Genomic DNA, 24,102 nt, shown 5'->3' with positions numbered 1-24,102 from the left:
GTTGTAGATGTAGACTTAAGAGGTACCAAGAGTATCAACGTGATCAGCGTGGGCCCACCTATGCGTGTGACTGATCGTCCTAGGCCAACCATGGCCGAGCGCCTCGAAACGCACGCCAAAAGAGGCATGTCACGCAGTTCCCAGATCCTTTGCGGCAAAGGATTTCTATCGCAAATCGATCAGACCACTCATCTTTGCCAGAAAAATTGAGTGGCCTAGATCACACCTCCGCGAGACAGAGTGGCGGGGACTTGTACACCGACAAGCCATCTACACGCATGCCCGGTCGGTCCCACCAGAAACTTTGTCCATGCTTGATTTTGGTCAAGCTAAAGAGTGATGCTTACACACCTCTTTAAAACCCTAAAATCCATCAACGGTCGCAAACGTGTGCCGCAGATCATCTCGTCCGTCCAACTTTGCCAGCTTGGTCAGACAACCTAGGCTAAGAGTTAAACGTCCAATGAGGCACCTTGGTGATCACCGTCCGTCACTCTACCACAAGGAGTGATCGGTCAAGGGATGGACCGCCCATGCGGCCTTCAAACGATCACTCGAAGATGGTTTGGCATGCAACTATTTTAAGACGCTTAATCCGTGACTTACTCCGTTAAGCTTTAAAACAACGATGCTTCATACATATTGATTGTATTCGATGCATTACATGCATAAAGTATACACGATATTTCATGAATATAGATTTCTTAAATAACTCAATTATTTAACCTAGCACCGTATGCTATTTCCTGTGGGTCCCACGATCCAATCATTCGATACATCAAGCATGTCACAAACTGGGGTATTGGTCTGGCGGTTTACAGCTGTTGATGGTGGTTTTTAGCTTAGGGTTAAAATCGTAAAACTGCACATCTGACATGACATCACTATGACCATTAGCATATTTACTGAATCAGTCAGCATGCCTATGTAATAATTACCGGGGTACCTTTTTTTTACATGGGTCATGTTCCACGGCAAAACCCTAATTCTCGTGCTGCCGCGCCAAGGTATGCCAGCCATGCCAGCCACATCTCCGCGCCAAGGCATGCCAACCATGCTAGCCGCACCACTGTGCCAATCACAAACCATGCCATCCACATCTTCGCGCCAAGGCATGCCAACCATGCCAGCCGCACCACTGTGCCAATGGAAAACCATGCCAGCCACATCTTCGCTCCAAGGCATGCCAACCATGCCAGCCGCACCACCGTGCCAATGGAAAACCATGCCAGCTACATCTACGCGCCAAGGCATGCCAACCATTCCAGCCGCACCATTGTGCCAATGGAAAACCATGCCAGCCACATCTCCGCGCCAAGGCATGCTAACCATGCCAGCCGCACCACTGTGCCAATGGAAAACCATGCCAGCCACATCTTCGCGCCAAGGCATGCCAACCGCGCCATTGTGCCAATGGCAAACCATGCCAGCCACATCTTCGCGCCAAGGCATTCCAACCATGCAAGCCGCACCACTGTGCCAGTGACAAACCATGCCAGACACAGCTTCGCGTTAAGGCATGCCAACCATGCCAGCCGCACCACTGTGCCAATAGAAAACCATGCCATCCATGCTGGCTGCACCATGCGCCAATGGCATGCCAAACCCTTGGCCCTAGCCATGCTGGCCGCACCATGCGCAAATGGCATGCCAAACCCTTGGCCCTAGACATGCTGGCCGCACCATGCGCCAATGGCATGCCAAACACTTGGCCCTGCCATGCCAAGCCGTCCAAACCCTTGGCCCCACTATGCAAAGCCGTCCGCACCATTCTGCCTTGGCCCCACTATGCCAAGCCGTCTGCGCCATTTTCCTTGGCCCTACCATGCCTGCCCTCCCTATGCGGCTACCAAAACGAAGGCGTGCGACGATCAACGACCACCCTTCAATCCTAGATGCAAACCCTAGCCGTCCAAGGTCGCCAGACAAGCATGGTAACCTTTGGCCCAAAACCCTAGTTTTGGCCGCGCCAAACCGCGCTAAGGCATGCCATGCCATATGTGCCAATGGCATGCCAGCCACCATGCCGTCCCTCCCTATGCGGATACCAAAACGAAGGCATGCGACGATCATGGATACCCTTCAATCCTATATGCAAATCCTAGCCGTCCAAGGTCGCCAGACAACACATGGTAAACTTTTGACCAAAACCCTAGTTTTGGCCACACCAAACCGCGCCAAGGCATGCCATGCCACATGTGCCAATGGCATGCCAACCACCTTGCCGCGCCACGCCATACCGGCCCTCCCTATGCGGATGCCAAAACGAAGGCCTGCAACGATCAACGACCACCTTTTCATCTAAGATGCAGATCTTAGCCGTCCAAGGTTACCAGCTAACGCATGACAACTTTCGGCCCTAGTTTGGTCGCGCCTAAACAAAGCCAAAACCCTAACTTTTGACCGCGCCTAAACCAGGCCATATTAAAGCCATACCGAGCATGATTTCATGCCACTGGCTACCAAACGAAGGGTTTCAATAATCAACGACTACTTTTCCTCTTAAGATGCAAAATCTCGACCGTCGAAGGTCACCGAGCCGGCAAGTCTCCCAAGCTCGACTTGCCAGACGACAACAACATGCTACATGTTTTCCATGAAAACACTCGAGACATCAATGCATGTCACAAACTGGGGGATGCTCATTGGGTATTGGTTTGGCGGTTTACAGCGTGCGGCGTACACTACGCCCGTTATAAAAAAGTATCATAACGATGAGGCGGTTAGTAAATACAGGGAGTAATGGTGAAACGCTTTCTTTTATGGAACATCAATTCCAGGCGTTACCGGTTACCACCTCCACCCATTTACTCACCTGTTTTCCATTTCTTAATGAGAATAGAGTACGTTTCACTTCGGCTTGTATAAATAGGCATTACCTATTTCCACCGAACAACAAGTTCAGGTCAGGAGCATACAACACTCTGAAAATATTTGCTAGCTTTCCATCTATTAGCTTCCCACTTTCTGATACTAGTCGTGAAACAACTAATTTTCCAGAATCAACTATTCTGGTCTCAACACTCTCTTCGCTTCCCTCCCCAAAACCAACCCTTCTCATTCACTTTGTGACCGAAGCAAGTCTGGAACGACCATTTCTTGGTTTAGGCCGGATTTGTACAGATTGATCTCTCGAATCTAAAGTACTCCCTTGCAGTACATTGTTTTGGGTTTAAACTCATTTCTTACCCACACACCCGAAATTACCAAAATCAGCAGAAACTGTTTTCACCCTCAAACAACAGCGTGCGGCGTGCAACGCGCCCATTTACAAGAACGTGTCAGGAGGCATGAACGGTTAAGGTGATGAGGGAAGTGGGCCAAGACGTGATCGTATAACCACCTACACGACCTCACTACTCCATCATTCAACTTCCTCCACTTCCTACGAGATGAAGGTTTGCGCTCAATGACTTGTATAAATAGGTCCTTCACCTATTTTAAAAGACAGAGAAATCAAGTGTTGTCATAGTATTCAGAAAACACCCAGAACTGATAGCTTACATTGTGCAAGCCAGTTCATCATTCTGATACAAGTCATAAATAGCCAACACCTTCACAATCTCAACACATTCTTCGCTTCCCTCCCTAAGATCAACCCCATCTCCTTCACTTTGTGGCCAAAGCAAGTCTGGAACGACCATTTCTTGGTTTAGGCCAGAATTGTATAGATTGATCTCTCGAATCAAAAGCACTCCCGTGCAGTGCATTTGTTTAGGGTTTAGATTCGTTTCTCATTCACACACACCCAAATTTACCAAAACCAGTAGAAACAGTTTTTCACCCATAAACACCTAGTTAAACATGTTAATCAGGCAATCCCCATTTACCAAATGACTGCTTTCTTTATCCCTAAAGCCATCAGTAGAAAAAATGGATTCCCATTTGTGTAAGTTTTGGTGGGGGTGAAACTCTGGGTGCCAACGATAGTAAGTTGCACCTGCTTAGATTGGATATTCTTTGTTCCCCTAAGAGTGAGGGAGGTTTGGATTTTAGGAAATCTGAGATAAATAATCTTGCAATGTTGGCAAGGAATTCTTGAAAACTTGTAGAGAGTCATGCTTCTCTATTAAATGCTACTTCTAAGGCTAGATATTTCCTTAATTCTGATTTCCTTAATGCCAAGTGTCCTTATGTTTGCTCCTAGACCTGGATTGTGGGGGATGATCAGTTTATTGATCCTTAGCGTGACAAATGGATCCCCAATTTTGGATCTGCTAAGCACAACCCCTTGGTCCTCCAGAATCCTAGTATAAAAATATCTTACTTCATTAAGCAGATACCAGATCCTGGAACTTGTCTATATTAAACACGCAATTTGATAATGCTTCTTTTGAGAAGATTCACTATTCTCTTAAGCCACTTGCGCACTTGGGTCCCAGAGGTCCTAAACCCTCCCCAAATACTAATCTTTGGAAGTGCATTTGGAAAATTAGAGTCCCCTACCGTATCCACCTCTTTATTTGGCAGCTAAAAATGCTTTACCTGCTAGAATTGTGCTTCAGATTAGAATACCTATTGATTATGTGATTTGTCCCAGATATTTGTCTTCTAATGAATCTGTTATGCATGGCTTGGTTCTTTGCACCTTTGGCATTCCTCTTCTCTCCATTAGCTTACCAATAATTTGTCCAACTCTTCTTTGCTTGACTAGCTTTGTCATTGGCTGACTGATACCATTTCTGCATTTTCGGAGGAGTATAAGAGTTTTTTTGCTTCTATTATGTGGTTGGTTGGAATAGTATGAGCAACCTTGTATTTAATGCTACGAAGAAAAACCTTGGAGCTGTTATTGCTAAGCCGGAGCTATAATAATTTGTAAAGTTCTCAACATTACTCCCAGACCCCTCTCGAGTGTTATTAGTGCTGTAAAATTGATGACTCCTTCCCATGGATGAATTAAATGTAATACTGATGGAGCCTTTGATGTTATCTCCTTGGCTAATGATGCATGTTATATGATGAGAGATTCAACAAATAAATCTTCTTTGTGTGTTGTCATTACGTTTGAAGTCTACTCTCCAGAAGTATTTGAAAATTAGAGCAATTTGGGATGTTCTGGAGAAGGCATAGGAGTTACAACTCACTCACTCATATCATAGTGGAAAGTGATGCAAACGATTTGGTTGACCGATTTTCAACAGGAAAGTTCGAAGGTAACCAACAAATGCTCTCTTTAAAGGCATTTTCCTTTTTAGTTCTAGCCTTGTGGCACGTACTTTTTCTTTTCAGCCTAGAATTTGTAATGGTGTTGCTCCTATTAGCCTAGAATTTGTAATGGTGTTGCTCCTATTTTGTCTCATCAGAAGTAAACTCTACTTCTATGTTTTGGTGTAGACCTCCAATCCCGCTTCTACTAATGTTTTAGTCTAGACCTCCAATCCCGCTTCTACTAACTATTGAGGCAGACTCTTAGCCTTTAGGCGTTTGACTATGAGAGAAAAAAATGAAGAAGGGGCTCAGATATTTTTTTTGTGAACAAGAAACTGACGGAAAGTCCAAACAAAACACTACTGATTTTTTCTGTGAACGAGAGTCATTCCGCGCGTATTCCCGGAAAATAAATTCTTTGGAAGGGAAAAAAAAATCTCCCAAAGAAAGTCCCCCAAAACGACCAGAGAAAAGATCGTAACACACCATGGAAACCCTAAGTGCTTCTGCAACTGTAGTTTCTTCATCGTCATCTACTCTCCCCATCTTCTCCCCAAAGAAGACAAATCTCTTGGCACGATTTCTCCGATTCCCCGTAGCTTCAAAAGGTATCACTAATTTTTGATTGTCCCTTCTCTTTCATTTTCCTCTGTTGTTTAATTTTCTAACTTAAGAAATTCCTATTTTTCCTGATCAGGCAATGAAAATGAACCCGATCTTCAGTCTGATTCAACTGGTTCCAATAACACTCCTCTTTTTAACGATCGCCTTTCCTTTTCCCCTTTATCGAAGGTGAGAAATGAATTCTTGAAATTCAGTTCTTAATTTGATAATTTTTATTTTATCAAGTTTAGAATTTTAGGTTTTTCCATTATTTGTTGATATGGGTGTAATAGGATGCGGCTATGGGTTTGGTTCTAAGTGCTGCGAATTGCCGTGGTTGGACAACTGGTTCTGGAATGGAAGGTCCACCGGTTCCTGTTGATACTGATTCTGGTAGGATCTCAACATTCCCTTGGTCTCTTTTCACTAAATCACCTCGTCGAAGAATGCGCGTAGCTTTCACTTGTAATATTTGTGGTCAACGTACTACTCGTGCTATCAATCCTCATGCCTACACTGATGGTACAGTCTTCGTTCAGGTAATTATGCTGTAATTGCCTTCATCGTACATCCATTCTCTGTTTGGCTTTGCTTTTCTGTTCCATATTATTGTGTTGGTGTTTCTCATCGGTTATTGAAAAAATATTTGTTTTTTGAATGATTGTGGCAGTGTTGTGGATGCAATGTGTTCCATAAGCTTGTAGACAATTTGAACTTGTTCCATGAGATGAAGTGCTATGTGAGCTCGAGTTTCAATCCAAATGGAGATATGAACTTCAAGTATCTGGATATGGATGGTGATGACGGTGCTGATGGTGCAGATGATGATTTCTTCTCTGGCTTATGAAGTATTGTTACGATAACGGTGTGTACATTTGTAGTCCGTTTTAATATCCATTCAGAACTGCTTTTAGTCATGCTTCAGTGATTGACTGATTGTATATATTACTAGTTGATCTCATGGTTAATAGTTGTACTGGATTGTTCAGCAAATAACTATTTCGCTAGATTTCTTTCTGACTCCCTTATTATAGTTGATCTGTATAACCATCTACAGTACTTCTTGTTCGTTTCTGTACAAAAGGTTAAAACTTCAGAACTAGAGGTGTACATCAACATTTACATGGCTATTTTGTGTATCCCTTGCTTGTGTGAAAGTGCGATAAGGATTTCATGTTGCTTATGTTTCTTTATTTGGTGTTTATACTCATGTCATGTGTGCTTTCTCTGCTTGAAATTTACTACATACTTGTGCTTTCACTTGTGTCTACCTTACAAATATGCGAGGACATGCAAATGTGGGGAGATTATAAGAGTTAGGTTTGGCTGTTTTGTTTTCTTTTTCTTGGATTGGTACTTTATGTTATATTCGGTTTTGAATTTCTGCCCAACTTAGCTACAGTTTGCGATTCTTGTTAGCACGATGAGCTAAATATTGGAGGAAGCAATGCCATTAATGCATAAATTATTATAATAACTGGTACCTGATTTCCGGAGAAGTTGCTTGCGTCTGTCCTGATGGTTTTAGATGTTCTGTTGTCTGTGGAAAATTTTGATGGTACCTGTTTTTCAATGTGATTGGAGTTATCCAAAGCGTCTGAAAGTGTGTTTCTTTAGATAGATTGACTGGAACTTCTTGAAATTGGAAAGCTGAGGTTTTTTGGCTTGATTCTTCTGACTTGGTACTTAGCTTAGCTCGATAAAATGTCTTGGATAACCAACTGCAGTCATCTTACAACATGTACAGTTGGTTAGTTTAGAGTGCTTTGTCAGGATTCCTCTGTGAGGGTAGAATCTCACCTCCTCTTTTCATTGTTCCTTTAGTTTCATCAGGTTCTATATTTGGATGTTACGGTTTCTTATTCACTTTCTGCGAGATTCTTTTTTTTACCTTTGGCATTCCTCTGTCTAAGTAACGCAAAATTGAATTGCCAAGAATGCATACATGGCAGTATTTATCTGCTTCGTCTTATTTTGATAAATTTTAGTGATACTCTAGGCGTGCATGTTTCAGACGAGGGGTGTGTTACTTGTGGGCACCAAGCTGGAAATGCTGCTACTTCAAGCCTCTTTTTATCTGTGCAGAAGTGCAGGATTGAATCTAGTACGAATAAATTTAGGTTATATTTTAGTTTTAGTATTCTGCTTGCAGCTGACTCGGCGTCTGAATCTGAGTCAACCCCTGACTCGGACCGAGTCAGCAGTCAGACCGTTTGTTTTCCATTTTGAGTCAGATCTGACTCGACCTCTGACTCAGACATAACCCCTGACTCGGACTCATTTGAGTCAGGTAACAAAATACCCCTGACTCATGGGACCAAACCACTGACTCACTTATTTTTGAGTCAGATGAGTCAGATCTGACTCAAAACAAACATATCGACTCAGATCCAGATGAGTCAGGTGATTTCACTCAGATCCAGATGAATCAAATGAGTCAGGAGTAAACAAACATGGTGTTAGTGTGCCAATCCAAATTTAGTCATAGTTCCTCCTGGGTGCAATTTTAGATGATTATGGCCATGGGCTATCATTTGCAAATCATAGATTCCAGTGAATCTGATGCGTTACTAGAAATTATCAGAATCCTCCTAGGCGAAAAGAAAACAGAACCTCATATAACCAACTTCTTGATTCTAAAGTACTTTCTTTTGGACATCCGTATTCTATCTATAATCAAAATATCTTATGGTTTCTTGGCTTTTCCTCCCTGGTATGAGCCTTATATCCGGTTATCATCAAAAAATCTTAACCAGTCATTAACCTCATCCATGACATGTCATCAGAAATCCTATATCCAACCAATGAAATCAAAGGAAACTAGATAAACCAATCCATCCTTTCAGCCAATCAATTTGTCAATATCTCAGTCACTCATCCCCTCACCGATCCATTACAAATCCCATCCCTTCCTCTTCTTTATAATCCTATATTTCTCTCTTTGCATCTTTCGAGTTCAACAAAAGATAACATCTACACTTTCCAACAAAACTCTTACACTAAAAATGGCCACCATGACCTCTGCCGCAGTTTCCGTTCCCTCATTTACAGGTTTGAAAGCTGGTGCCAGCACCAGAGTAGCCACCGTCAAGGTGTCCGTTGCTCCTGCTCCCATGGCCGGTATCAGGGCATCATTCAAAGAGGTTGGAATCGCTGTTGCTGCAACTGCTGCAAGCGCATTGCTCGCAAGCAACGCTTTGGCAGTCGATATCTTGCTCGGAAGTGACGATGGTGGTTTGGCATTTGTTCCCAACAACTTCACTGTTGCTGCTGGTGAGAAGATCACCTTCAAGAACAACGCAGGTTTCCCTCACAATATTGTATTCGACGAGGATGAAATTCCTGCTGGAGTTGATGCTTCCAAAATCTCCATGAGTGATGAAGATCTTTTGAACGCACCTGGGGAAACTTATAGTGTAACCTTGAGTGAGAAAGGTACTTACAGTTTCTACTGCTCACCTCACCAAGGTGCTGGCATGGTTGGAAAAGTAACCGTCAACTAAATAATATGAAAAAACTTTTGTATGGATTGTTTCAGTGATTTTTTTCTCTTATCATGTTTCTGTGCCTAGATTGTGAGTGTAAAATCATGTAAGAGATGAAGTAATGCAATTACGTTATGAAATACATCAGTCTTGCAAGATCATTGTCTCATTGAACTGTATTCCGAAAACAAGAACACAATGTTATAGATCAGGTCATAGATGTCAGGTCTTCACCTGAAATGTATAACCTTTCCTGTAGTATTTTGGTGTCCACTCCACTTTAGGAGGCTGCTTTCTCAGTCTAGACCTCTATCACTAGAATCTTCAGCTCAGAGAATTGTAGGCAAGCAATTGTAAGTTGAACCACCAGAACTAGATTTGGATGCACTGGAAGGAGGGACTAGAACTTCCTTGCCATGAGACAAAAAAGGGTACAGAGAACAACTCATTTCTGAGAGACGCAACATACAGCCCTTGCAGCATTCACAAGAGCACAGAGCAAACTGGAAATATGAAATTTTATGATCATTACCATGCGACCCATTGGTCTTCCCCTGGATGTTAAGGAACTCCCCCATGTAGGCTAGCTATCACTGGTTCCAACTGCCCTGTCAGTATTAACAAGACTTGAGGTTTTATCAATAAACAAAAAAAACAGAAGCAACTTGACAAATCTTCTCTTTTTCTTATTCGAATTCCATTGTACATACATCAGCAAATTACATGAAACAAATACAAAGATTGTACAAGTTACAAGTTTACAACAAACACAGATAAAGTCTTTCGTGTTTATACTAGAAAGTGAGTGAGCCACTGGTTACAGTAGCTGCCTGTCATGCATCTCTATGTGTAACTGAAGTAACATAAACTACAAATTATTGTTATACACTCAAAAAGATAAATCAATCTCTGCCATAAATCTTACGATAAAACGGCAGATTCCATGACAAACTGAGGAACTCTGTGGTCTAAGTCTCTAAAATTCCGAAGTGGATCATGGCACGAAAATGTGCTTTCCACATTTTGTGATTCATCCATCATAACGAGGCCATGCTTATTCTCATAGCTCATGTGCTCTATAAGGTAGTGTCCACATTTTGTGATTCATCCTTAATAAGAAGGCCATGCTTATTCTCATATCTCATGAGCGCACCTACCGCTCCTACAAATCCTTCATGCTGTAAAAACATTGCTTTCGCTTCACCATTTGTTCTGAACAACAAGGAATATGCACTGAAGGTTAATATATATATATTATGATAAAGAAACTAAACTGTAGTTGTAGGTCACACATACTAGCTACTTACTGGAAATGAACTGAAGATGAGAGGGTCTCCAGGGCACATGTATTGTCCTTTATAAAAGATCCTCCAAAAAAGATCCTCTGGATTCCATATATACGGGCATTCAAGGAGGCAATCTATCACATTAATAAAATACATATGAGCCAATGAATATTCAAATTTGTAACGTATTTCAGTACTGAAATTGAATCAGCTATGCGAAACTAGATCACTTTGAAGACTAGGTACTTATAATTTCCTATAAACCTTGTTAAGTTGTATGAATTGCTTAAGAATGGTTGTGAAGCCTTCCCTTACTTGTTAAGAAAATATTTTGATGAAGTAATCAACTGAGTACTACAATTTACCTGCCCAATGTTTTGCGAAATCATCTCCAACAGAGACAAAGATATATCTTCAGCCTTGCAATCTTCAAGTGTTCTATTTTCAGATATTGCCTTTCCAAAACTTCCAATATTCATATCAGGCGGTGCATTCGACTGTTGCCAACCAAGTAAATATACGGCCTTAATTAGTAGAAAATTCTATACTATTTTCAGTTACTAAATACTCCATGACACCGCGATAAGATAGTTACCTTATCAACATATTTCTGATCACCAAAGGTGTCTTCAACAAACAAATCTATTCTTTTAAGGCTTCCGTATTTACTCAACTCTACAATTTCATTAAAGCTGGAAGAAAAAACAATGGGCAGATTTAAGTCCAAGACTTATATAACTTTTCGATAAAAAGCACAACATCATTGCAATAATTGGTTAAAGGGCAACCTCTTGCATTTTGTCAACAACCTCCCGAGCCCCCAACAAGCAATGCCACCAATACGAGTTCCATCAACTGCTTCAGAAGTGCCATCTCCTGTGACCTAAGTTGGTCATAATACGGGAGGGGTACCCGATACGTATTAGATATACGTAATGTCATTTGGATAAAAGAAATCGTAATGGTAAAGCAATAGTTGGTAAAATGAACCTTGTGTATGCTAACACCAGAACCAATATTCACAAGAAGATAAGGGAACAAATCATTCTCGTCAATATCAACACTTTCTTTTTCGCCCTCTATGAAGGTAAACGCTTCGTTTTGGAATACCTGCTTCACCAAGTCAGTTTTGCAGTCAGAAGTATACCCAAAATAACAATTTTAGTTATGGAAATGAATACTCGGAAAGACTAAAATTTATTGAAATTCGACACAAATCTTGTAGAAAAAACTTTATGAATGTTTGTAATTCTGACGTTTAACAGCTGCAGAAACATATTAAGATTTACTTGCCATACACTTAGTGGAGCCACATCTGCATACCAGTTGCTAATTGAGAAATTAGAGATCGGAAAGATGAGATTGTGTGAGTACGTACTAAAGGGGGAAAACAAAGTGCTTTGGTGAACAGAAGATGAGGCAACCAAAATGCTCGTTTTTGGTAAAAACAGAAAACAAAATACACGAACTAAATTAAAGTTCCATTCATCATACTAAGCAATGACAGAAGAACTAGGAGAAATGCATAGATTCCACCTTAAGCAAGAAGTTTGCTCCAACTGCTAAACAATCCATCTCATCTTCTTTTTCAACTGTTACACCAATCTTTTCCATAAACAAATCCGCAAACTTGTGTGCTCCAGACCCAGTCACCTACTTGCCAAGAAAAACATGTTTAATTTGAAAGTTTGATACCCGAACAAAATGCAGAAAATCAACAAAATTGTTTGTTTATTTACTTGAAATAAAAATCTGTTGCTATGTACATAAAATATGTACCTTAACTTTTGCAGCAGTTTGTTTGTTTTCTGGATCAGTTCCTGTTAACACAGAAAACTCCCTCATTAAAATTAATACATGGCTTCGAATATTTCTTTGTGTTTAATGAAATTAATAAGTTTGTTGCTGACCAACTTGGCAATGAAGCTGCTTGAATTTGATAAAATCCAAACATTGATTGATTTCCCTTGTCTCAAACTTTACGAAATGAAGCCATCCGCCATGAACAGGGTGACTTGTATTTTCCAAAGCCTTTATCAAGTTAGCATCATCTTCTTCTGCTGGTGATTGCTCACTTCTCGAGAAATACACGAGCTTGATTAGTGATCCTGACAAGCACATCAGAAGATATATACATATTACACTTACACTTAGTAAAAGTTGACCATAATTTTGAGATAGAGCTTACCTCCAATGTCAAGAGCCAAATATGGCACATCCTCTTGAATTCTTCTTCCTTCAGCCATTGTCTTTGTTTCCTTAGATTGAGTCTCAATTTTGTTAGGGTTTCGGCAGGTCAAGAAACTAGCTAGAAACTTAAAAATAAATAAATTGGAAACACGAAATTTATTATATCTTGATTACAAAACAGATAGGGTGATTGCAGCAATTGTGAAACCCAAGTACTATAGCTACTAGAAAGGAGAAGATGAAGATTTTTTTGTTATCTCTCTGTGTTTTACTCTGTGTGCATCTGGTTTTGTTGATAGAGCAAAGAGAGTCGGAGACTGAGTGAGTGAATTTGAATATTATTAAATTTTATTTAGAAAAAAATAAGTGTCCTAATTTTAAATGGATAGCATATATGTTGATGTGTGGACTGTAGAGTATGGAATAACATTTGGAATCAGATCCAAAGTAGGTGTAAAATTATTATTTTCATGTTTTGGTGGAAGATGATGACACAGGGAAAGGTGTACAGGTCATAATCCAACTGAAAGAAAGGGCACAGAGAATAACCCATTTCCGAGAGACGCATCATACATCCTGGCAGCGTTCACAAGAGCACACAGCAAACAGGAAATCTTACCATCATTACGGTGAGACTCTGGAGGTCAAGGAACTCGCCCAAGTAGTTATCACTGGTTCCAAGCCCTGTTAGTATTAACAATATTTTATCAATAAACAAAAAACAAAAGGAACTGAACAAATCTCCCCTTTTTCTTATTCGATTTCCATTGTACATACACATCAGCAAATTACATGAAACAAATAAAAAAATTGTACAAGTTACAAGTTTTTACAACAAACACCGATAAAGCGTTTGGTGTTTATACAAGAAAGTGAGTGAGCCATTGTGAGCAGAGCTGTTAAGTAGTTAAAGCATCTGGAAGGTTGGTGTAAGCACCAATAATTTTTCCACCAACATCTGGGAAAGTTTCCTGGTTAGGTATCGGCCCTACAATTCCATTAGCATCTACCTTGACTGGGTACTTGAGAATGTGTCCCTGCAGAGACATTACCTCCTCAGCTGCAAACCTTGCCCAGTTATCTTCGGCAATTTCGTTTACACTCTTAACACAATCTACATTTTGTGGCTCCTTGAAGCAATCATCTAACCTACCTAGGTGTTCTGCCCATAATGACATCCTATACCCATAAACCTGCACAAACCATAGCTCATTAGTCATACCATCCGTTTATAAAGTAATTGAAGCATGTTTATATTTAATGGAGATACATTGAGGGTATTACAAATAGTAGAAAAAGGAAGAAGTCTCCATCGGTGTTGATAACTCCTGAATGCATATAAGTATTTTTGAACTATATCAGACCAATGCATCTGGTTGGTACAGTATTTTAAATTTTGGGTTTATTCAAACCCCGAACAATAAGGTGTCATCATCATCTGTAAGATGGATAGCTAAAATCAACTAAAACAAAACAAGAAAAACTGTTCCTAACCTGGCCACGGGGATGCCTCTTCTTGGCTTCCCATGCATGATGCGGCTGATATGCACCCATTGCTATCTCCGTGTCTCTTGAACCAGACATAGATCGTTCATTTATATTGGCAGATCCCATAATTACATACTCATCATCAACTATCATTCCTTTAGCATGCACATAGATCATAAATCGCCGAGATTTTTGGACAATTGAGGCCTGAAAAGATGGTGATCCCATTGAACCAATTTACTTTTTGACAAGTATAAATGAGGTTGATTGAGCATTAACGTAAATCAGCTTTCAGAATTACCATATCACCATTTGTAGAAGGTTCATTAGCTGAGATCTCGTTGGGCAGTGGTTCCCGATTACCAAGACAATAGAAATTCAAATAGTCTTGTGGATGTGCGTTCTCAAGTTGCGCACACTTTAGCTCTGCAGCTATGACTTCGTACATCATTTGCATCGTTTGATACTGCACGAAATAGCCCACAGAAAAGTAAGCAAATTACGAACAGCTAGAGTGTTGAGGATATAATTTTCTTTGTGAAGTTCTATAAAGTGTAACCAATGAATTTTAACAATGCTGAATATGTTAAATTTAGGTGGTTCAAATACATCGCAAAGTAAGTATCCTTTGAGGTCTAACCTGCCAATATAGAATTTCTTGTACTGGGGCAGTATTGGGTACTCCCTCAGGCCACATCGGTATGATAACGTACACTGCAAACCTCTCCTTTGCTCTTATTTTACTAGCAATCTTTAATGCAATCTCCATGGGTATCAAATTGTCGGCACCTTTTATCAAGGACAACAGTGAACTGAGTATCAGGATAAGGCCACAAGGGGACAAAATGAAATAATTCGGAAGATTATACAAGATTATAAATGATATATGAAGGTGGGAGACCATCGAGTAGTAATTATGTTAGGGTAAACACTCCAAAACCACTGGAATTATTAGTTGTGAGTTGTGACCTTAAATGATAATATGGGCCACAGTTTCAACCTCGATTCTCTAGAAGCAAAACATATATAATAGTGAAGCAGCTTCAAACCTGCATTTTTGTAAGACGGCCACCCATATGATGATCCGAGAAAATATTGGTTTTCAATATATATGAAATGTTGGGCTGATCTGATTGCCTGAATGTATGCTGTTTGAATGCTCGAATCTATCACAAGTTTTTTCTCTAGGGTAAGTTTCTGTAACACAACAACAACATTGGTAAATAAATAAGCTTACAAAAATCTGTAAAGGGGATATAATTTGAATATGTGTTACTATTCTTGTTTATGAGCTCATCTGACCAATATAATGGACAAATATAGGTTAATAGATGAACCTGGGCTTCAGCATCTCGAACATTCTTAGGAAAACCTTTCACAGATCCAGAGTCGATAGATCGAAAAACCTGGAGAAAATTATAGAATTCCTTAGGTAACACTTGTGACAAATAGGAGTGTGGAAAGAAATTATAGATCACCAAGATAAGAAACTTATGCAACCTACCTGAACGTGCCAGTTTTCAGGATCTCCTTCATTGGATACCCATAAGATAGGGTCGTCCTCGGGAACAGCTGGTGAAGGACTAAGTATCCAGGAGATACGGTCAAGCTTTATTAACGCATCATCGTGATGATGTCGTATCTTCTTAAAACGCTGTCCAAACTCAGACCATTTTGTTGCTTTTTTCCAACGCTGCTCAAAGTTTTTGAGGATATCATATGCAGCAGGGCCTTCCATTCTGCAGTGCAGGTCATGCCATGGTTGTCTTGGAGCCTTAGTTCCTGCCTATACAGGACCAGGAAATACAAATTCAGCTAAACAACCGTTAAATTTTTTTAGTAGAAACAGCTTTTTTAACTTGGGCATTTCACCAGTTCCTACCATACAGCAGAGAAAAATCATCTCACATGGCGTAGCATTCACGAGTTGTACTCAGAAATCATTTTGAAAAGGTAATCAAAAAAACGTCAATATATTGACTGCAAGAATAGAACAAAATACGCACGGGAAATGTAGGATTGTGATAATCGTCATCAAAAACGGTGTCGAGGTCACGAAATAGTCTATGCTCTGGTGTATCGTATCGTCCATCACAAAGATCAAGACCTCCTACAAAAGCTGAGATCTTTCTGTTATTTCCATAGGCCTGTGTATCTAACAGGATACACTTCTGATGGTGTGTAAAGAGGGTTCCTACAACCTGCATGAGACAATGCAAAAGAAATGAAAGCTGAGATATCAATTCAAGTGTAAACCAATCTTAGTATTTTCTATTTTCCATTACCAGCTGATTAGAAAAAGTTTCTGATAACAAAAAAGAAGAGGGAAGATGGAGTTCTCCCCTTTATTGTCTTTAGATTTAGTTGAACCCCTTCAACTTAAATACCATGTCGACCAATTTATCTCATGGAGTGATATTGAACATAATATGACAATAGTTCGCTGCTAAATATGTGTCTGGGGATGTAAAAATGCCTGGATACTTAAGCATGACGGATTTGGCGATTCTTTTCTTTCCATTATTTTCTGGTAATTAACGAGGTAATCCTTAAAGAATTCACGGAGTCAATAAGGACTAACTGTTCAAATCCCAAAGAGAAGTGAACATTGAATGTGTGACCTGGATATGCCATGTTCTTATGGGTTATTAACAAAAACAGTTTCGAGAATTATCTAAACGATGAGGAGAAAATCTTCACCGAAATAATTCCAAGAGTCATCACCGTATACAGTTGTAAATCCATGTATACGAGGGATTTTCAACAGTGAATTTGTCAAGGTAAAGGAAACAGTTCGTACTAACAGTATAACACAGTGAGCAAATCGCTTGGAAAAAATTAATGAAACCGGTTGGGGGCACTGCCAATGCGTTTCCTCTGATCAAAATAGCTGGAATGGAAGAGCCAGCTAATCATTCATCGGACTCAATGCTGATTGCTAAGCTAACCCAAAGGGTCGCTTAAAGAAAGAGCACAAATATAAATATGCCAGAGGCCGAGATAGTAACTAGAATTTGTTTAGATAGTCCTAAACTAGATTGTTCAAGAGGAATTACTGGACCAAGAAATGAATGGTACCAAAACTTACCTGCTGCTTGACGATGCTAAGCTTACTGCTAGCATAACGAGGTGAAAGTATACAAATGACAGATGAATGCTTGAAAAATTTCCTAGTTTCTTCGTCATGAGTACCCATCACTCCTGTCTGCAACAAGAGATTACCGTAATAAGATTAAAAATGTGATTACACTAACATTTAAAGCACATCATAAACATGACAAAATAGCAAAATTTAATAGCAGATTTTCATATGTATTTTTTTGACATTATCAAAAAAAATTCAAATAAGTATCTACAGATTCATATTTAAGAAATATGTACAGCTTTCTGCAAATAAATGCGCCCAGTTCTTAAATAGATATCTAGCACCAGTATATGTCAATTGCAGTAAATGAAAGGCAATAAAACCATTTTGGCTCCGTAAACCAATTGTGTCAAATATATAAGAAGAGTGTCGTTCACATTATACCCAAAAAATAGTAACTGCAATATGCACTTATTTGGGCATATGATTTATCCTACCATAATTAGAAGAAAAAAAACGTTTTCACACTTTTGAAATCATCATTCTGTTTGTCAAAGACCACAGAGTAATGTCTACATTGAACAAATTTTATAAGAAAAACTAAAGAATTGCAGCAATGTGATTGACCTACTTACAGTCTTAAGGAGGAAACTACTGTGGGAAGTTTTATCATCCCAAACCAACATCAGAACCCGAACACCTTCTTGTGATTTATACTTGAGGAGCTCGCCAAGAGTTAAATCCCCACCTCGCGGTAATGGCCTTGTAGGTTCTCTAATCAGCTTCACCTTATGGTAAATTGACCAACCAACAATGTAAATCAAATGATGAGCTTCTAATATAGCATGACAGATATCTTCCCAACACTGTCCAGACCGAAAAGCCTTTCCACCATCAAGTTCAATTTTTGGTATCATTCCAACAGGAACATGTGCATCTTGATAGAGTTGAATTGATCCACCTCTTCTAACAGGAAAATAAGTATTCCGAACACCCAAATACTCCGGATCCGATGCAATCCCCCGTCTATACCTAGAATTCTGCTCAAAAGGGGTAAATTTCATTTCCAAATAAAGCGCCGTCCCCTCTTTTGGTGTTTTCCCATAAGGTCCAATTATAGGATACCAATCCTTCAAATGCTGCCCAGAATTAATATGTTGAGCAGGAATTGAAACAATTCCAATAAGTTGAGCACCAAACATATCATTATCTTTAACTTGAAATTCAACTGTAGAAACAGGATGAGCAAGTGGAATAACAAAATGCTCCTCCCATTTAGGTGCTTGAGAATTAGGTATAATTCTAGTCCTAGCAACAGTGGCACCAGCAAGACAAACCGACACATATGGATCACTAGTAATATTTTTTCTATGCGGATGCTTCATTTCTTCAGAAGTTAATGGTTTTTTACAAGCATTACAGGCACTAAAACAACGGCGAAAACGTTCAGCCATTATATCCATGTTAGGTAAACGTCTAGCTTCAACAATTTTTAAATCAAGATCACCATGTAGAAATATTACTTGGTCTGAAACATCTGTTGTATCTGCCATTGCTCCTCCTCCTCCTGTTGCTGTAATATCTCCTACAGAAGCCATTGATTAACAGGTAGAAGAAGATATTTATTTAGGGTTCAGAAAAGGGGTAGACGGCATTGTAGATGTGAAGGAAAGAACAAGAAAAAGTGGGTTGTTGCTTGCTTGTTTTCAACTGTTTGATAGAATTTCAAAAAGGGCAAGACAAATTGGGTTTTTTTTTTCTCTTTCTCAACTTGTATACAAAAGAGGTAATAAAATTAATAATGAAGAGTTATTACTGAGAGTTTGAGATTTTATTGTTTTACTTCTTCTTCCATTAATGTTTTTTGATTTGGTAATTAAAAAAAAAGTTAGGGTTTTCAAGGTGAGATGACAGACAGACTAGTTGCAGGGATGAGAGAGAGATATGAACGCAATAATTCTATTCATCCCACTATTTGAACCCACATTCAAACCCACCGTGGAGGTGGCGCTTACATGTGCTTGAATTTCTTATATTTTGGTTGTTCTTTGGTTTGCTGACGTGCATTTTAATTTTCAAGGTTTTTTCTCTCATAGCGATGGAAAGTTTTTTTCTCGATCCGAAATAAGTCTGAAATAAAAATCCAAAACATGTCAGTTCAAACTTTAAAGTCGATTTTTGTGAATCTTCCTTTGGTTTGTGTCATCTTACATACAGTCCTAGTCGATCCTCTTAAAATACTGCGGTAAAATCATTTGATTTCTATTAGTTGAGAAATCATGTTTGCGTACTTTCATTTGATGTCGACTTTTGTCACTCTCAGTTCAGTTTTAGTTTCCATATGATTCTCAATTCTGTACCCAGATTTTTCATTAATTGATCTATGCATATCTAATTTTAGGGTTTCCGGTTTAATGATTGCAGATAAGAGAGGAAACAAGTATACTGTTAAGATCAATGGAGTTAACATAGATCCAGATATTTATGCATCTACTCGTAACTTTGAAACTTGCAGATTTTTTGACATCTTATATTCTCATGGGAAATTTCATACTTAATTGCCAATTCTTTAATTAAGTTTGAGTATCCCTAGGGTGCAAAATCTTGTAGTTATGTATAATGTTAATGTACTAATGTAATACATGAACTGCTGGGTATTGGCGTTAAAAGCCAAATTTAGCGTCTCTTTAACATGTGACGCAATAGGAGTCAGTGGTAGGTTTCTACTTTTGCCTTCGAGTAGCTTAGGTACTCCAAGAATTTTCTTATTCTTTACTAAATGGGAAATGCAAATTCTTCATGATTGTTCGCACTTGTCAGAATATATTTCGTGCACAGTATGAAAATAGTTATGTCACAACATGTAGATAAAGGACTGCTTGGAGCAGAATTAGCGCCGGAGGTGCGATACTTGGGAGTTTGGGGTCCCTTTCCAGTGAGAAACACGATATATGCAAAGAGGTAGGTTGTTGCCCCATCGAAACGGGTGACTTTGTAGCTACTGCAAAGGGTGGATCTGATGCAGCAAGGGCTGATCTGGTGGAAGGGTAAATCTAATGCAGCAACGGGCTGATCTGGTGCAACTGTCTTAAGGAAGCAGCTATTGCAGAGGTGCTACAAGGAACGGAGCTGTTGGAAAGCTTCTCGGTGCAGGAAATATGTTGAAGTTCTCAGGAGTAGTAATTATGGGGAATACTCAAGCGCATGAGAACATACAAAGTGACTGCATTACTAAGTTCAGATATACAGGAGCATGGTTAATCGGAAAATGAGATTTCAATAGTCGAAAAAATGGTTGGACATATAAAAGCAACAACAATTACTTGTACTACTATGAAAATTATCATGTTAATTCCTAATCTTCATTTTTCTTTTCTTTTTGTTCATTTCCTTTTGGATAACATCATTTTGCATCATTAAGTGTTTTCATTTTGGTTAAGCAAAGATCTTTGTTTTCTATTAAATGGAAATATTCATAAGCATATATAATTATACTACTTATAGTGGATTGACCTCTCTACGTCAGTTGCCCGGTGCTTTTGGTTTAGAATGCATTAATCTTACCCAGTTTTGTGCTCGGTATAAGGGTTAGCATATTTCCAAAAAATAGACAGTGAACAGGGTGTGAATGAGAAAAAAGAAAAACAAAAGACGAATGCATTCTCATGTTAAGTTATAAATCATCTGTATATGTCTGTACATTCCAACCACTTATGAAGCCACTGGACAGTTCTAACCATTTTTTTATGGACTCTTAAAAGTTTAGATAATATTGAATGGAAACGGAAAAATAATGCACTAGACAGTGCTATTACAGTCAAAGCAAAAGCAAAAGCAAGACAACCATGGCGCAAAAGGAGAAATCTAGCAACTCCTTAAACAAGGGAGTACACCCTACTACAAGAACAACAATCACTAACTTCAAATAAATCTATGGAAGCTGCATTTTTTTTTGGCAGGGGTAGGGATTCTCATTCCACCCCCCAGTTTCTCGTTGTTCGTCACTCCGTCCCAAGAAAGCTTAGCGGCTTCCTTTTCTGATTGAAGGTATGTACCAGTTGACAATTCCACTAAATATGCTTTTCACCTTCGAATCTTTGCCTTCATGAGGAACTTTGAATGCTCCAGTTAGTTGCACTAAGTTGTCAATATCGCACAATTCTAACTGAACCAGATAAAAGCAATATATAAGTGGATGTAGTGAAAGCAACCACTGACATAACCAATCCTTTAAAAACTGAAACATAAAAAAATGAAGAAGAAACCAAAATGATGAGTACCTCTGAGAAGGCACATGCCCGGACAATATGCTTGTTTTACAAACGCATGCATTTCATCACAGGTCAGTCAGAGACTAAACACATAGAAAAATAGCTTATACAGTAAAATGAGCCGAGACCCTGAAATACAACAAATTGTTTTTGGCAGAAGCACATAACCAGCAAAAGGTCAATGCGATCCATCACCAACTTCATTGTTTAAAATTCTTCAATTGATTTCTAGGGTTTTAGAGAAACCGAATTGCAAGTTAAAAATTAAGTCTTGTAATAGCAATATAGCATAACCTAAAACCTTGTATAGTTACAAATGAAAACAAGCGTACCCTTGATCGAAGATTCTTGTATTGAATTTCTTTTTCAGCCTTATTTCGGACGAACAAACAGGGAGAAGAAAACACTTCCTTTGTTTTGGGGAAAAAAACCGGAAAATTAAAATGCACGTCAGCAAATCAAAGAACAACCAAAATATAAGAAAGTCAAGCACACGTCAGCGCCATGTCATCGGTGGGTTTGACGGTGGGTTCAAATAGTGGGACGAATAGAATTATTGATATGAACGTTAGTTTTGGAATATAGTTACTACCACACCGGCCACTAACCTGAGTTTGCGGTTCAAAGATAAGGAGGACAGAAGGGGCAGAATCAAGGGCCGGTATATGGCTCGCATCCCTAATGTAAAAACGTCCGGCTATGTCATTGACCGTTACGCCCGAGAGATTTGCACACGAAATGAACGCAGATATTGAGATTGTTCTCTTCCATTATGGGTCGTTTCAACGATTTGGAATTTAAATGTTAATTAGATTTACTAGATTAAGAAGTAAATTACATCACCATAATTTTAGAAAAGACATTGCCTGTTACAAACACAAAGATTATTATTAAAGAATAGCATGGCTGCTAATGGAGGTATCAATTTATTGGAAGGGTATCAAAATCTATACAAAACCAACTAGAAAGTCCTCTGTTTTGTGTGAATTTTAGTGCACTCCCCGTTAATCTGGTATCCCATTAGCAATGTTGAAGAATAGAAGCTGGAACGATTGATTTGGACTGGATTTGAACTATTCCAAAATGGGCAAGGCGTGTCACTTTTTGCAGCCACCTTAGGTATTTTCGGAAAAATGTCGACAGTGCACGTAGATATACATATACTGGCGACCTGTAAAGAGGAATCTGTTGGAATCTAATGAGTTGATAAATGCAAAGACAAGATGATGTTTTAGGTCCCATAGTTGATAACGCGGTTGTTGACTACACGTTGCGTTGGGATGGTGATGTTTTAATTTAGAAAACTCATAGAAGTTTGAATTTTTGAGATCCGGCAGTTAAAAAATTGTTGCCGCATATACCTATGCATTCAAATGTTTTGAGGTCAACTCACAGAGTTATGGAAGTTTGAATTTTCGTGATCCGGCAGTTAAAAAATTCTCCATCTCTGTTATCCTCTGCAAAAGGTAGAGGGCATGCAAAGAAAATGGGATCCACGGGGGTTCATTAGCAGAGTTATGGAAGTCAGGCTCCGAGGTTTAGAAAAGATTATCCGGCTATTATTCCCCTTTTCCAGAGGTATCGGATCTCTTGGATACCTCAGTCCTATTTTATAAGTTTAATGACAAGCAACGCAGTTTGAAAGAAGGCGCAGGTTTGATAAGGAAATCGCTGACGAAGATGCACATTGAAAACAATTTGGAAATGATTCCAAAGGCGCAGAACCACTAACAAGTGTGTGGATCTATTCATAGATTTTCATTTTCGAGGATAAAAGCTTGAAAACGATTTTGAAGATGTAGCTCTACTGAGAAAACATGGATATGTCAAATGTTTTGTTTTTCAAAGATAAAAGCTTGAAAACGATTTCAAAGACGTAGGTCTACCAATAAAGGTATGGATCTGTCCATAATTTTTGTTTTTCAAAGATACAAAATTTTAAAATACTTGCAAAGACGTAGATCTACTAAAAAATATATGGATAGATCCACATCGTCTGTTTTTCGAAGGTACAAAACTTGAAAGCACTTGCAAAGACGTATATCTACTAATAAATACATGGGTATGGAAAGGTAATGGATGCTGAAGCTGAAAAACGTTCTAAGCACCGTTATTTTCAGAGAGCGGTGCTCGGAAAAAACAAGGTGCGTATAAATCACAGGGTAAGATAAATCTTTTACCGGGACAAAACTCCATGTTTCTAGCGCCAGATTGTGAACACACCAATCACGAAAAATCCACGTGTTCACAAACAATGTTCGCATACACTCTATATCATAAATTATGCGATGTATGCGTAAGGGGAAGTGATTATATCGATTCATCGACTCAGAACCTTCGGGCTCGTCATTGTCTAGTCGTATATTATCACTTATAATGCTCATATAATAGAGTAAATAGAGATCGAAGTATAAATGTAAAGTGCATGATGTAAAACGCTGAATGTAAAGTGCTGAAATGTAAATAAGATAAAGATTTACGTGGTTCAGCACTAAGGCCTACATCCACGGGGTTGGTGTTTCACTATGTATTGAGTGGTTACA

At 39.2% G+C, this 24,102-nt stretch overlaps 4 protein-coding genes across 4 annotated transcripts; 2 read left to right on the top strand and 2 right to left on the bottom strand.

Annotated features, from left to right (window-relative positions):
• The first annotated feature begins 5,450 nt into the window (after window positions 1-5,450).
• Window positions 5,451-6,911, top strand: LOC113291585. Its single transcript, XM_026541107.1, has 4 exons — window positions 5,451-5,759; window positions 5,849-5,943; window positions 6,048-6,293; window positions 6,425-6,911. The coding sequence occupies exons 1-4, from the start codon at window positions 5,639-5,641 to the stop codon at window positions 6,599-6,601; spliced, it is 639 nt and encodes a 212-aa protein (XP_026396892.1). The 5' UTR covers window positions 5,451-5,638; the 3' UTR covers window positions 6,602-6,911.
• A 1,748-nt stretch (window positions 6,912-8,659) lies between these two features.
• Window positions 8,660-9,400, top strand: LOC113291578 (plastocyanin-like). Its single transcript, XM_026541100.1, has one exon. The coding sequence runs from the start codon at window positions 8,760-8,762 to the stop codon at window positions 9,255-9,257; it is 498 nt and encodes a 165-aa protein (XP_026396885.1). The 5' UTR covers window positions 8,660-8,759; the 3' UTR covers window positions 9,258-9,400.
• A 504-nt stretch (window positions 9,401-9,904) lies between these two features.
• LOC113291571 (pantothenate kinase 2-like) lies at window positions 9,905-13,129 on the bottom strand. Its single transcript, XM_026541096.1, has 10 exons — window positions 12,714-13,129; window positions 12,436-12,633; window positions 12,305-12,345; window positions 12,062-12,178; window positions 11,516-11,635; window positions 11,314-11,408; window positions 11,121-11,217; window positions 10,891-11,022; window positions 10,547-10,659; window positions 9,905-10,451 (listed from the first exon to the last, which is right to left on the bottom strand). The coding sequence occupies exons 1-10, from the start codon at window positions 12,769-12,771 to the stop codon at window positions 10,316-10,318; spliced, it is 1,107 nt and encodes a 368-aa protein (XP_026396881.1). The 5' UTR covers window positions 12,772-13,129; the 3' UTR covers window positions 9,905-10,315.
• Window positions 13,130-13,442: 313 nt separating this feature from the next.
• LOC113291563 (phospholipase D delta-like) lies at window positions 13,443-19,233 on the bottom strand. The gene is made up of 10 exons (XM_026541088.1): window positions 17,924-19,233; window positions 17,292-17,408; window positions 16,210-16,404; window positions 15,708-15,989; window positions 15,541-15,609; window positions 15,253-15,400; window positions 14,844-14,992; window positions 14,505-14,669; window positions 14,210-14,410; window positions 13,443-13,908 (listed from the first exon to the last, which is right to left on the bottom strand). The coding sequence occupies exons 1-10, from the start codon at window positions 18,884-18,886 to the stop codon at window positions 13,615-13,617; spliced, it is 2,583 nt and encodes an 860-aa protein (XP_026396873.1). The 5' UTR covers window positions 18,887-19,233; the 3' UTR covers window positions 13,443-13,614.
• Window positions 19,234-24,102: the final 4,869 nt, after the last annotated feature.

The sequence above is a fragment of the Papaver somniferum genome, chromosome 1 (genome assembly GCF_003573695.1).
Source record: "Papaver somniferum cultivar HN1 chromosome 1, ASM357369v1, whole genome shotgun sequence".
Lineage (NCBI taxonomy): Eukaryota > Viridiplantae > Streptophyta > Magnoliopsida > Ranunculales > Papaveraceae > Papaver > Papaver somniferum.
Note: the sequence above shows the minus strand (reverse complement) of the source record. Positions and strands in the feature narration are given on the sequence as shown.